Source organism: Salvelinus sp. IW2-2015, linkage group LG19, assembly GCF_002910315.2.
Source record: "Salvelinus sp. IW2-2015 linkage group LG19, ASM291031v2, whole genome shotgun sequence".
In the NCBI taxonomy this organism is placed as follows: domain Eukaryota; kingdom Metazoa; phylum Chordata; class Actinopteri; order Salmoniformes; family Salmonidae; genus Salvelinus; species Salvelinus sp. IW2-2015.
Genome location: NC_036859.1, coordinates 14256803 through 14272326, shown reverse-complemented (window position 1 = coordinate 14272326; position 15524 = coordinate 14256803). Strand labels below are relative to the sequence as shown.

General features: G+C 41.0%; 1 protein-coding gene across 2 annotated transcripts in view; it reads right to left on the bottom strand.

Moving 5' to 3' along the window:
• The window catches only part of klhl14 (kelch-like family member 14), a 35897-nt gene extending 22394 nt beyond the window's left edge, over nt 1-13503 (bottom strand). The window contains exons 1-3 of one of the 2 annotated variants that reach the window (XM_024009181.2): nt 13195-13503; nt 11402-12305; nt 5490-5611 (exon numbers count right to left, since the gene is read on the bottom strand). In XM_024009181.2, coding sequence (XP_023864949.1) covers nt 5490-5611; nt 11402-12282 — 1003 coding nt within the window. In that variant the 5' untranslated portion in view covers nt 12283-12305; nt 13195-13503. Of the gene's footprint in view, nt 1-5489; nt 5612-11401; nt 12478-13194 lie in introns of those variants that run through there. The other variant, XM_070448833.1, reaches the window with a different exon arrangement.
• Nucleotides 13504-15524: the final 2021 nt, after the last annotated feature.

The window sequence follows — 15524 nt, the reverse complement described above, 5'->3', positions numbered from 1 at the left end:
TCTTTTGTTCAGTACTGTGTTTGGATAAAGATGTATTTTTGAAGCCATCAGGTGTTAATGCAATGTTGACTCGGGTACTGTAGAATCAGCCTGTGGACAGACAGTYACTACTTTCAATGAGCCACTGTCTCTGTCTTACTTTCCTCCCCTGCTTCTTCACGCTGCTATAGGTACACTAGATGGCAAGCAAGTGTTCCTCTAGTTTCTAGAGCAGACGAGCTGCAGTGATCTGACGCGACGAGAGCGATCAGATTCTCCTTAAACTGTGTTGATAAACGTCTTAATCAAACGTTGTCCCTCTCAGGCTTTGCCTTCTTGAAAAGTTATGATTGAATGTTAATCATCCTCTATTTCACATCCAGTGTGTAGCAGCTCCATCAGGTGGCGATCGATGTGTTACGTTAAGGGGATGATTTTGCAGTTTTGTCCTTCCACTCAGACACGGACCATCTGAGCGTTAACTTTAAGTTTTGAATAATGGTAATCCCCATTGACCTTTTAGTTGTTTTACACTGTTACACATATCGATTAGTTTTAATGGAAAAAAACGTCAACAGTGAAATATCAATGGGGGCTTGTAAGTCATTGTGTATGCATACCTGTCTTTCCAAATCATGTACATGTATGAAAAAACCTAAGGCAAATGTTAAAATAGTTAAAATACCATTAACGTAACAGTTAATAGAGCAGATAATTAACTTGCTGAGTATTGACAGATAGTAAACAGGTGGGTAATATTTGGGAACACTACTACAATTCAATCTAGCTACAGATGGTATGTGTTAAAATGGTATCATGGTACATGATACTCGCACCACCAGACCATGACCAGAAATAACTATGGGCACAAAGTGAGTGTTGTTTGTGTGTTGTCTGGGGTGGGATTGAGAACAGTTGTGACAAATGGACTAGAAAGTTGTATTGTATTGTGAGAGAGTATACAGGGTATTTGACAGCATAGGCCAGTGGTTAATACCTATGAATGGAGAGACGTTAGTGAGAGATGCTCCCCGCCAGACAAGAGGACAACAACTCAACTGAGAGACAAAAGATGATGATGATGCCCGCTGCAAAGGACAGATAAGGTTTAACATTAGCACCTGTTTGATCTTTGGAATGTGGCAAGAATATAATGGTGTGTCTCAAAGGGTCAACATAACCAGGTGAGACTGAGCATAGGACACTAAACTCCTGAGTGGTGCAGTGGTCTAAGGCACTGCATCACAGTGCTAGAGGCCTCACTACAGACCCGGGTTCGATCCTAAGCGGCTGCGATCGGGAGTCCCGTAGAACAGTGCAAAATTGGCCCAGCGTCATCTGGGTTAGGGGAGGGTTTGGCCGGGGGGGCTTTACAAGTAGACCGTCATTGTAAATAAGAATTTGTTCTAAACTGACTTGTCTAGTAACATTAAGGTTGTAAAAAAAAACTATAAAGTGTATTTGTAAAGTATTCAGACCCCTTGACTTACAGCCTTGTTCTAAAAAGTTCACTCATCAATCTACACAACATCCTGTAATTACAAAGTGAAATGAGGTTTTTAGACGTTTTTGCAAATGTATTAAAAATAAAAAAAACAGAAAAACATTATTTACATAAGTATTCAGACCCTTTGCAATGAGACTCGAAATTGAGCTCAGGTGCATCCTGTTTCCATTGATCATCCTTGAGATGTTTCAACAACTTTCTTGGAGTCCACCTGTGGTAAATTCAATTGATTGGACATGATTTGGAAAGGCACAAACCTGTATATATAAGATCCCACAGTTGACAGTGCATGTCAGAGCAAAAACCAAGCCATGAGGTCGAAGGAATTGTCAGTAGAGCTCCGAGACATGATTGTGTCGAGACTCAGATCTGGGGAAAGGTACCAAAACATTTCTACATTGAAGGTCCCCAAGAACACAGTGGCCTCCACCAATCTTAAATGGAGGAATTTTGGAACCACAAAGACTCTTCCTAGAGCTGGCCGCCTGGCCAAACTGAGCAATCGGGGGAGAAGGGCCTTGGTCAGGGAGGTGACCAAGAACCCAATGCTTACACTGACAGAGCTCCAGAGTTCCTCTGTGGAGATAGGAGAACCTTCCAGAAGGACAACCATCTTTACAGCACTCCAGCCACTCCTCAGTAAAAGGCACATGACAACCCACTTGGAGTTTGCACCTAAAGGACTCAGACCATGACAAACAAGATTCTCTGGTCTGATGAAACCAAGATTTAACTCTTTGAACTGAATGCCAAGCATCACATCTGGAGGAAACCTGGCACCATCCCTACGGTGAAGCATGGTGGTGGCAGCATCATGCTGTGGGGATGTTTTTCAGCTGCAGGGAGTGGGAGACTATTCAGGATTGAGGGAAAGATGAACGGAGCCAAGTACAGAGAGATCCTTGATGAAAACCTGCTCCAGAGTGCTCAGACTGGGGTGAAAGTTCACCTTCCAACAGGACAAAGACCAGAAGCACACGGCCAAGACAACGCAGGAGTAGCTTCGGGACAAGTCTCTGAATGTCCCAGCCAGAGCCCGGACTTGAACCCGATCGAACATCTGAAAACAGACCTGAAAACAGCTGTGCAGCGAAGCTCTACATCCGACCTGACAGAGCTTGAGAGGATCTGCAGAGAAGGATGGGAGAAACTTGCYAAATACAGGTGTGCCAAGCTTGTAGCATCATACCCAAGAAGACTGTAGGCTGTATTTGCTGCCTAAGGTGCTTTAACAACGTACCGAGTAAAGGGTCTGAATTCTTATGTAAATATTATATTTCAGTTTTTTTTAATAATTAGCAAACATTTCTAAAAACCTGTTTTTGCTTTTTCATTATGGGATAGTAGTGTAATAGAAAGCTTGTTCTTTGTACTTGCAGTAGCCAATAGATCATTTGTTTGTGTTCTGTGCGCATTATATACTCTGGTAGAGTTCTACCATCAACTATATAMRGTTGAAGTCATTAAAACTCGTTTTTCAACCACTCCACAAATTTCACTGTATCACAATTCCAGTGCGTCAGAAGTTTACATACACTAAGTTGACTGTGCCTCTAAACAGCTTGGAAAATTCCAGAAAATTATGTCATGGCTCTAGAAGCTTCTGATAGGCTAATTGACATCATTTCAGTCAATTGGAGGTGTACCTGTGGATGTATTTCAAGGCCTACCTTCAAACTCAGTGCCTCTTTGCTTGAGATCATGGGAAAATCAAAAGAAATCAGCCAAGACCTCAGAAAAACATTGTAGACGTCCACAAGTCTGGTTCATCTTTGGGAGCAATTACCAATGCCTGAAGGTACCACGTTCATCTGTACAAACAATAGTACGCAAGTATAAACACCATGGGACCACGCAGCCGTCATACCGCTCAGGAAGGAAATTAGTTCTGTCTCCTGGAGATGAACATACTTTGGTGCGAAAAGAGCAAATCAATCCCAGAACAACAGCAAAGGACCTTGTGAAGATGCTGGAGGAAACAGGTACAAAGGTATCTATATCCACAGTAAAACGAGTCCTATATCGACAAAATCTGAAAGACCGCTCAGCAAGGAAGAAGCCACTGCTCCAAAACCGCCATAAAAAAGCCAGACTACGGTTTGCAACTCCACATGGGGACAAAGATCGTACTTTTTGGAGAAATGTCCTCTGGTCTGATGAAACAAAAATAGAACTGTTTGGCCATAATGACCATCGTTATGTTTGGAGGAAAAGGGGGGAAGCTTGCAAGCCAAAGAACACCATCCCAACAGTGAAGCACGGGGGTGGCAGCATCATGCTGTGTGGGTGCTTTGCTGCAGGAGGGACTGGTGCACTTCACAAAATAGATGGCATCATGAGGCAGGAAAGTTATGTGGATATATTGAAGCAACATCTCAAGACATCAGTCAGGAAGTTAAAGCTTTGTCGCAAATGGGTCATCCAAATGGACAATGACCCCAAGCATACTTCCAAAGTTGCGAAATGGCTTAAGGACAACAACGTCAAGGTATTGGAGTGGCCATCACAAAGCCCTGACCTCAATCCTATAGAAAACTTGTGGACAGAACTGAAAAAGCGTGTGCGAGCAAGGAGGCCTACAAACCTGACTCAGTTACACCAGCTCTGTCAGGAGGAATGGGCCAAAATTCACCCAACTTATTCTGGGAAGCTTGTTTGAACCAAGTTAAACAATGTAAAGGCAATGCTTCCAAATACTAATTGAGTATATGCAAACTTCTGACCCACTGGAAATGTGATGAAAGAAATAAAAGCTGAGATAAATCATTCTCTCTACAATTATTCTGACATTTCACATTCTTAAAATAGTGGTGATCCTAACTGACCTAAAACAGGGAATTTTTACTAGGATTAAATGTCACGAATTGTGAAAACTGAGTTTAAATGTATTTGGCTAAGGTGTATGTAAACTTCCAACTTCAAATGTACCATAAAATCAATGTAATTATGAATTTTAGAATTATTCAATTCATTGTCAACATTTGCGGGAAAAATTATATTTTAACATATTATTGGGCAAAAAAATACCCACACAATTATCTTTTGGCTTTGCAAGGTTTTTCAAGACGTTCATGCATGTCCAATTACCAAATGGTTTTATCATCTTGGAGGGATGTTTTCTCCTTCCCTCGCTCTGCTATATATCTGGCATATTCAATATTTATAATAATATATTATAACTTAATATTATTTTATTTTAAAGCAGCTGGACAGTAACATTTAATTATATAATGTTACATCTACACCTCACAAGATTATTAGATTATTATAAATCTGGCCATGCATCTTTGCCAAGAGATTTCAGCAAAAACAAGGGAATCCAGGCAGAAAGCTCCACGCCACAGGGCTGTGACTGTAAAGCCACGCTCAGTTTAAAAAACGTACATTAAAAGTGATAGTGAACATCATTACCTCTAGGATTTAAGGAACTCATTTTGTTCTTCCCTTCATTTTACCTGGAAATGAACCTGTGCTCAGGAATGTTCAACTTGAAATAAACCACTTCTTAAAATTCTGTCATTGATTTGTGATTGAAATCTGGTTAAATTATTATGTCGATTACTTTTTGTGAATTCAACCCAAAAATCGATTAAAGGGACATTACACAATTGTTTAACTTAAGGTTCATTATCTCCAGCCCCACCACAACATCAACATATGTGAAAATTTTATATTTTTATGATTTGTAGTCAAAAAAATGCACATCAGATGATCAACGATGTAATTCGATTTTTTTTMATTTTTTTTCATCTGGTGTGCATTATGTGATTCTAACCAACTATAAGTAGGCAAAGGTTTGTAAACACTTATCTTCCTCTATCTTTCTGACTACAAAACATAGAAACGCTCCATTTTCACATATGTTGATGTTGGGATGTTCCTGGAGATGATGAATATGAAGTAGAAAAATGTGTACGTTGACACGTTGGAATGTTGATCCCTCTTTATTAAATAAGCTTATAACAGAAAGAGCATATCGGTAAAAGATAGGGTTTCTACTCACTAGTGAGGATCTTCCATGTCTTCTTCTCGTCATCGTAGTACTGGACCAGATTACTGGGGAGTCGATCGGGTCCAGGGGGCAAGCCACCCACCAACAACAGCATCCTCTTATTGGAACGAATCCTGGAGTAGTGTGGGTGAGGTGTTGAGGGTTTCGGGGTGTGGAGGGGGTTGGGATTTGGAGCGATTCGGGTTTAGGCGTTGGGATGTGGAGGTGGGTTAGGGTATGGAGTGGGTTGGGTTGGGGGGGACAAGAGCCGGGAAACGTAGATTACATAACAGATATAGATTAAATAAAACAACCACTTGCACACATAAACAAACAGAGAACTGTTTTTGTTGAGTACATTTACATTTAAGTCATTTAGCAGACGCTCTTATCCAGAGCGACTTACAAATTGGTGCATTCACCTTATGATATCCAGTGGAACAACCACTTTACAATAGTGCATCTAACTCTTTTAAGGGGGGGGGGGGTTAGAAGGATTACGTAGAAAGCCAATTGTAACTAATCCCAACAAATTCATTGAATTGTAGCCCATTGTCGTGACTTGACTTTAACATTAATCTGAAGACTGTTCTTTATCTAATTAACTAACTATGTTTAATTGTTACCCAATTCAATTAATCATGTAACTAACTCATTAGGATCTGGGGCACCACGAGAGCGGTTCTTTAAAGAGTTACCATCTCCCGAATTAAACTCTATAAGGCCTTTACCTATCACATCTATAAACAGTCAACGTATTAATCATAACCTTGTACCATATCATCATTCTGAACAGTCGTAACCTTGCATCTGCAAAAACTGGAGTCTGAATTATGATTCAGTACTGCACAAATTGGTTGAATTATTTATTTACTAGCTACTTAAATGGGAATACAGATAAACATACACATTCTGCACCGGTTATTGACTGGAGACTTAACACGCTGAAAACAGGTCCCTAGCGGAATGACAATAACATGGCTGCTTGTTAAAGAAGAGATAGAGAGAGAGACAGAGACACTTAACATTGCAACACTCAGAAACTACTACCACCTAAAGTAACCATATACTTTGCACACGAACAGCCGCCCGCTTTGAGAGAAAAATCATGAATGTATTTACGTGAAATGCCTGGGTTCGCCGGCGGTCTCTCAGTGAACCGGGCAGCCTTGGAAAGGGGGTAGGGCATTTTCTCGGCACGCTTGTAAGGCTCTGATAGTCCAAAATGGGTTCCAACAAGTCTTCTACTGTTGTCCTTCTTCGTAGTTATCCGGTATCCGGTGACTAGTCGTTTAGTCCTGAACAGAACTACAGAGTTGATGTTCCTTCCATTTTCTCTTGAAGATGCTTCTTTGAAGAAAGGCTTACCAGCCGTATCGATGGTTCCCCAGTGTGGTGATGAGAGTAGCGTAATACGATGGTTTGAGCTTAAATTCCCTTTCGAAGATACTTTACTTAGGACAGCTAATCCGCCATACCAGTGATTGTCCGGGAGGTGAGTTTATCGTCTCCACCTCGTGTTGAGATTCAAAGTTCAAACCATTTTAAACATGTAGCTGAAGCTTCACGCTTTTCTGGTGCCGTGTTAACTTCTTAACCCATCCTTTATACCTTTTGCTCGAAAGGGGCGGTTCCGGCAGGCTAGCACGCTCCCTGACCTCACTCCGGGGCGGTGATTAGTCACTGTGCAAAGTTATGGAAAACACTTTTATCATTTTTCATATTACATGCACAACGCATAGTGTGGAAACTTCATATATGTAGTGTGTATACTTTCCAAGTTTCAGTATTTCCTTTTTTTAATAACATTTTTAATGACATCACAAAATAACAAACAAAATTACATTAGTGTTCTATAGTTCGCCTCAGACCATACCCCACGTTCTACGTTAGAAATATTGTTCCACTATTCGCTTTTGAACGTGTTAGAGTTTCAGCAGGAAAAAGGGTCTGTTGAGACAAAGCACATTCCTTTGGTGAATCTTGAGAGCGCAGGCCTGGATCTTCTCCCTTCATTTACAACAGGACGTGAGTGTCAATCCCCACTAGTTATTTTCTCCCTCCTCTGCGGGTGAGAGTGGGTCTGATTGAAGTTATTCATTGCAAAACTGATCTATTTGGATTCTCTGGACAGTCATGACACCATGTACAGCGCATTTCGAAAGTAGTCAGACCCCTTTCCTTTTTCCACATTTTGTTACGTTACAGCCTTGTTCTAAAATGTATGAAATTAAATGTTTTCCTCACTAATCTACACACAATACCCCATAATTACAAAGTGAAAACATATTTTTAGAAATTTTTGCGAATGTATTCAAATAAAAAACAGAAATACCTTATTTACATAAGTATTCAGACCCTTTGCTATGAGACTCGAAATTGAGCTCAGGTGCATCCTGTTTCCATTGATCATCCTTGAGATGTTTCAACAACTTTCTTGGAGTCCACCTGTGGTAAATTCAATTGATTGGACATTATTTGGAAGGGCACACACCTGTCTATATAAGGTCTCGCAGTTGACAGAGCAAAAACCAAGCCATGATGTCAAAAKAATTGTCCGTAGAGCTCAGCGACAGGATTGTGTCGAGGCACAGATCTGGGGAAGGTAACCAAAAACATTTCTGCAGCATTGAAGGTCCCCAAGAACACAGTGGCCTTCATCATTCTTAAATGGAATACGTTTGGGACCACCAAGACTCTTCCTAGAGGTGGCCGCCTGGCCAAACTGAGCAATCGGGGGAGAAGGGCATTGGTCAGGGAGGTGACCATGAACCCGATGGTCACTTTGATAGAGCTCCAGAGTTCCTATGTGGAGATGGGAGAACCTTCCAAAAGGACAACATTCTTTGCAGCACTCCACCAATCAGGCCTTTATGGTAGAGTGGCCAGACGGAAGACACTCCTCGGTAAAAGGCACATGACAGCCTACTTGGAGTTTGCCAAAAGGCACCTAAAGGACTCTCAGACCATGACAAACAAGATTCTCTGGTCTGATGAAATCAAGATTGAACTCTTTGGTCTGAATGCCAAGCGTCACGTCTGGAGGAAACCTGGCACCATCCCTACGATGAAGCATGGTGGTGGCAGCATCATGCTGTGGGGATGTTTTTCAGCGGCAGGGACTAGGGGACTAGTCAGGATTGAGGGAAAGATGAACGGAGCAAAGTACAGAGAGATCCTTCAAGAAAACCTGCTCCAGAGCGCTCAGGACCTCAGACGGGGCGAAGGTTCACCTTCCAACAGGACAAAGACCCTAAGCACACAGCCAAGACAACACAGGTGCGGCTTTGGGACAAGTCTCTGAATGTCCTTGAGTGGCCCAACCAGAGCCCAAACTTGAAACCGATCGAACATCTCTAGAGAGACCTGAAAACAGCTGTGCAGCAACGCTTCCCATTCAACCTGAAAATATTGAGAGGATCTGCAGAGAAGAATGGGAGAAACTCCCTAAATACAGGTGTGCCAAGCTTGTAGCGTCACACCCAAGAAACCTCGAGGCTGTAATTGCTGCCAAAGGTGCTTCAACAAAGTACTGAGTAAAGGGTCTGAATACTTATGTAAATGTTTTTTATTTTTAATACATAAAAATTCTGTTTTTGCTTGGTCATTATGGGGTATTGTGTGTAGATTGACAARGGAAGAAAATGATTCAATTAAAATTTTGAATAAAACTGTGAAGTAACAAAACATGGAAAAAGTCAAGGGGTCTGAATACTTTCTGAAAGCACTGTAACTGTATTCTATATRGAAGATTTAGATAACAAAAGAATGTTTCCCATCATGGTGGAAAATCCATATTGACCAACGCTAAATGAGCTATATATCAGTAGATCAACGCTGTAACGTCTTAACAATCATGCGTATGTACATGATAATACTTCCTATGTATTTGGTAACAAAATGTTAATAATATTGTAACCTCTAAATACAGAAAATCGGCTTTGTAATATCACAGCTGTTTTTTCTCTGAATTTATGATAAAGCTTTCAATGGCTTGTTTTTCATTCGGTTTCGGTCTAAAGAGGGTTTASAGCCTAAAGATATCTGTTCAATTAGGTGTGAACTCATCAGAACTTTTCTACAGGGTGCTAGGGTGCCATACAGTGAGGCAAATAATATTATGACTGGACAATACACAGTAGATCAACTACTACATAAAATGTTGCTATTCCATTGGCAAAGACTCTCCATGTGATAGTTCTGAGCCAATTGTGCAGCATATTCTTGAGCTGTGGGGTTGGTTTGTGAAACACAATTTCAGGGCCACATACTTTACTGTACATTGAGTCCAGTCATCTAATTAAGTGCAATGCAATTAAACAACTAACCACAAAGTAACAGTCGTTTAAACAACATTGGCCATTAATTCCAGGCATTTGCATCGTTCTCGTTTTACGATTGACTAAATGACCGCCCTCTCATGCACCCACTTGGATACTGGCCGACTCGTGTTTTGGGGGTTATTCTCATCTGCAAATGGCCACTAAACATAGATAAGGCTAATTAATTAAGGGGAGAGAAACAGTGGATTGTGATATTAATTTGAGAAGTCTAGACCCTAGATCTTGCTGTATCTGGACCCATCTATGGGTATCTCACTGAGACTACTAGGCAATGGCTACATGCTACAGCACATGCAGGCCCTCTCTATTCCACATAGCTTTTTATTGGATTTATTTATTGGAGTACTTTCTGATAGCACTGTAACTGTTTTCTATATGGAAGATTTAGATAACAAAATAATGTTCCCTATCATGGAGAAAAGTCCATATTGGCCAACGCTATATGAGCTATATACAGTAGATCATAGCTGTAACATCTTAACAATCATGTGAATGTACATGATAATACTTCCTAATAATATTGTTACCTCTAAATACAGAAAATCAGCTTTGTAATATCACAGCTGTTTCTACTCTGAATTTATGATAAAACTGTTTATTGGATTTCCACTTATGTGCTCTATAAAGATATTGTGAGAAAGAAATTGTGAAATTACCCATGCCATAAATTACCCTGGTAAATAAATAGTACCCCACAACTGTTTCTATTTTCTACAATACTGTGAGAATATTTTTCCAATCATATAGTCTACTGTTTCTGAATGAAGCAGATAACGTTAGACAAATATAAAAGTCAAAATTGCTCCATAATACTTGAGACTTATAATAACTAAATTGTGTTCTATAAACAACAGCATCATAAAGCACTGCCAATCAATCATCTTCCTGTCAACATCCTGTCCATTAATTATCTCTGAAAATGCTCATCATGACAAACAGACCATGACAAGCATACCTGGCCATGCAGTACTCTCCCATGGTTGTGTACTGTAGGTGAGGCAGACCAAGCAACTTTCCTAAGTATGGATCACTCAGACCTATAACTCTATAACCCATGAGTTGTTTTCCTGTCCTTGCTAATAAAGAAATATACCTACTGGTTGTGTATAAATAGGTTATAAGTTATAGGTGATATCTACCCAGGTTATGTCAACACAAATGCTCATGTGCTCTTATGTCATATTTTTACATGTGTGCCTACGTTAAGTTATGAGTGACCTATATATTTTTGGAATATATAGGAAATAAGAATAATTTCTTATTTCAGAAGAAATGCCTGAATGTACTGTACAACTATTGACTAAATGTACGTTCCTCCATTTTTTCAGCACTTAAAACCTTTACAGAGAAAAAACAATTTTACCAAGAGTTAACTAAGTTAGATAGTGTAGCGTTGGAATTGAGATGGTATGCAAAATAAGGTAGACCATTCTAAAGCATCCTCACTAACCCAAACCGTAAGCAAGTATGCAGTATGTAGTACCTTTATTAACCTTTGCTAACGACTTCTTACACACCACTCCTAACCCTTATTTGTGTGTGTGTGTGTGTGTGTGTGTGTGTGTGTGTGCGTCTCCTCACCTGCTGGCTGTGGTCTGCCTGCAGTGCTGTCTGAAGGGCATCAGGTGGTAGTTCATGGCATCCATCAGCAGCTTCTGGCACACTGGGTCACTCCTCATGAAGTCAACCGACTGCACCCTCTCCACCAGCTCCGGGGCCGGAATGAGGGCGAAGCGCAGCCTCTTCATCAGGTCTGGGGCGTAGTGCATGCGAGTCTCCCGGTCATGCTCCAGCCACAGCACAGACATCTGGAAGAGAGCCAGCTCCGACTCCACCGGGGGCGGCAGAGCRTCCAGCATGGCGCACATCTCCTCAAAGTTCAGCAGCAGCACATCTTCCACCAGGTACTTGTTGGCCAGCTTCTTGGTCTCGTCCAAGCCGTGCAGCGCCGCGATCTTGCAGATCTGCTTGTAGTTCTGCACAGAGATCTGGTCGTTGAGGAACTGCACGCTGAGCTTGGTGATCTGAGGGACGTTGAGGATCTTGCTGACCGAGAGCACCTCTTCCACAGTGTCCAGGGAGAGCGTGACATTGGCAGTGTACAGGTACTCCAGCACTAGCCGTAGTCCGATGGAGGAGCAGCCCTGAAGGACCAAGTTGTTGATGGGCCGGGGGCTGGCCATCAGCTTGTCATCGGGGGAGGAAGACGGGGTACCACTGCTCCCCTGGTCTTTGTTGTTGTTGGTCCCCTCGTTGTTGAGCATATGACTGCTGGAGAAGAGAGACCTGAAATACTGTGAGCAGGACGCCAGCACGGCTTTGTGGCAGTGGAACTGCTGTCCCTGGGCAGTGAGAGTCACATCACAGAAAAGCTGTTTCCTCCATAGCAGGTTGAGCCCGTGCAGCAGGGTGTCACTGTGTGTAGGGTCAAAGGTGGAGGTTCTATCACCGGATCTGGACATGACTTCCTGACTGTTAACGCCACCTAGGCAACAAATACACCACGCAAGCCATTTAGCCTACCTCTAGACCATTTATTTGTGAATAACATAACATGATATCATCATTACAGTCAGGGTGAAATTGTCTCTAATACCTTCACGTTATACCGAGCATAATGGTTAAATGGTGGATATACACACGACTGAACTTGTAAACCGTCATGCTGCTCCCTCCGATATTGTTCTACAGTGAACAATATCGTTCAGTCCGGTATCATTTGAACTTTGGCTCAGGTCGGAAGAGAAAACAAAAACGTATAGTCCCAATAATGTGCTATTCCCTTGCTATTGTCAGTCGTTCAAGACAAGATCATTTGAAATGGACGCTGCTGTTTGAAGCGCACTGTCAAAACAAAATATTATAGGAGATGCTGCATCGCCTTATCATCTTCGATAACGCAATTTAAGTTGTTGGATAAGAGGAAAAGGCAACCCCAACGGTGCCGTGCACGGATACTATGCAGCATTCAGCTAACACTTATCGTTCTCCTCTTATCTTGCTGCACTCTCACAATGATCAAATTTACACATCCACAAATGCACGCACGGAGTGATACAAAAGCAATTAGTTTGTCCCTCACACAGCCGACATCATCACTGTGCGTGTGCGTTTTCCCTTATACCTGAGTTACGACTATTCAGACGTGAGTATCAGAAATTATTAATTCAATGCAGCTATCCAACAAATATAAATGAAACACGCACATGAGTATGTTGCTGTATAACGCTAAACATGCATTTACTGTGTGAAATATGTTTGTAAACTTGATATAAGCGTCCTCTACTACCTTGTTTCATAGTCGCCACATTTTCTAAAGCGCCTGTCACAACTAAATGATGTGAGCAGCTTGCTTGAGAACAAGCCAAACTTACCTGACTTACGATCTTGACAAAAAAGAAAGTAAAGCTTTAGGTTCCCAATATTCTCACTTGGCTTTCCTTTGTTCTCCTTTTCTTTAGCTGTATTCCTTTCCTTTAAAAGTCTATGGTCGGTGCCTCAAAATAATGATTGATTTCAACTCATAAAGTCACTATTTCAGGTTATTTGTTGACGTTGATAATTTGTTCTTCTGAATTAACAAGAAGTGTGTGAGTGTGTGAGAGGGAGCTGTGCTTTCTGCAAGAGAAGAAGAAGAAGAAATATACGTGTGACAAATTATGCTACCAAGAAACAACACATCATTATCCTTGGGCCTGGGGCTCAGTGAGTCGTAACGAGAGTAATAGGAAATCCACGGTTGGGGAGAGAAACGGTCGTGCATGGCCGGTGGAGAGAGACCATGCAGGGGTATGGATGCTGGAGAGACTCGCAAAATTATGGCTCAAGGCTATTGTAAAAACTGTCGAGCGTAAATGACTGCGATTTCAAACATCTATGGAAGAAAGAAAAGAGAAAGGGGGAGAAAAACCGAGTCTTCCCTCGCTGTTATAGAGAGAACCGTCAAGTTTTAGTGCGCATTGCTAATTAGTCAATTTCTCTCTGCCTTCACAGCCCGACGACTTTGCTGCTGAGCTGAAACTGCTAATTTCTGGGACCAGCCTTTTTTTGGCTGTGAACTGGATGGATGAATGGCTTGTCTCGCACAAATGACAAAAAGGCTGCCTTAATCTCCATCACCAAAATAACCCCTCATCTCATTCTGCTCCTGCTAGTCCTTCAAAAGATGCTCTATACAAACTTTAATGCTTTATATGCATCACATTTGAACTTAGAGTATCATATTACATGTATAATAGTTGTCAAAATTGAATTATGAAACATATTTTTCTATGTTTGACAAATCATAAGGCCATCATTCCAATAACCAGCCACATTGTATCAACTTAAATTGCTATGCACAAAAACATCCATTATATTATTATTTTATTATCTAAAAGCACAAGTTAACTATCAGATACTTGTAGCTTGATAGACTAATTGGATATAGTCCTGCATGGATATAGTCCTACTGTAGGCCTACACAATAGAAGGAATGAGTGTAATATGAACCGGACTCACATGATCCATCCTGTGTGGATAGGTTTGATGTAGGTAGATACTCTTTCTATATATTCCGCCTACGCATCACTACAAATGAGCTCATACAAAATAGGCCTCAACCTATTTTGACAGCATTTGTAAGTAATTTCACCTTATAGTTGGTGTACAGATGCACTGTCAACTTTAATAAAGACACACCACATATTTCTCTGATATTTGGTCTTTTATAACCCATATTCAGGTGGGTCAATGAGTCAGCCGTCTTCAAGGCCTCAATAAAGGAGCTCTTGAACATATCCACTGTTATGAGCATGTTACATACAAATATGTTAAAAAGCCATACATATTTCTGTTTTGAAAGTATTGTTGTAAAACTACACGCATCTTGGGAGGTAACATCTTATGTCCAGAACTGTCTGGTTCAACTTTTTGGTGTTTCCACTATGTAGTACCGTATCTTATCACTTATCACATTCTTAATTGACTATATGCTGCATTAAAATTGATGCCTCATCACAATTGCCATATTGAGGGACTATATGTAACAAAGCAAGTCAATCAAACATGTATTTCACACAAAGTAAACGGTGAAAACAAAGCATTCAAGCAAATCAATTTCAAATCTGTTAAAGCACTTATTAGGTTGGACTGAACTGTCAATTAAATGAAGAGCTCAATTGGAGCAAAAACCTGCACATCCAGTTGTCCCCTGGGACGAGAACTGACAGATACCTCCTCACAAGTTCGAAAATGACAGATCGGGATAAATGGGCTTGTTCACGTACTATGAAATAGGGTAACACCACAGGCAACCATCAGATAATAGCAGGCCACACAAACAGTGGGTTATAATGTTGCTCAAAGATAATCCTTCTTGATGCCTTTTGATGGTTGAATGTTTGACAACAGGACAGGACCACTTCTCAACCCAGAGTGGTGTATAGATCATGTTGTTAGCAGAGCCATTTGATCTTGTAAAGTGGAACCAGGCCATCTGAGCATCCTGCGTACTCATCTGGTGCTTTGGCTATACATGTTTCAAGCAATGTCCATCACTAGATATTGTTAAATGAATGAGTGTTTTATCATGTTAAAACACACTCGTTTTGGTTATACTTCAATCCTTCCAAAGGACTCAACATACAGTATAATCACATTCTAGTGCCTAGCTATAACCCATGTTGTGGTATGTCTGGGACTGTAATGTTTGCCAAAGAAAATA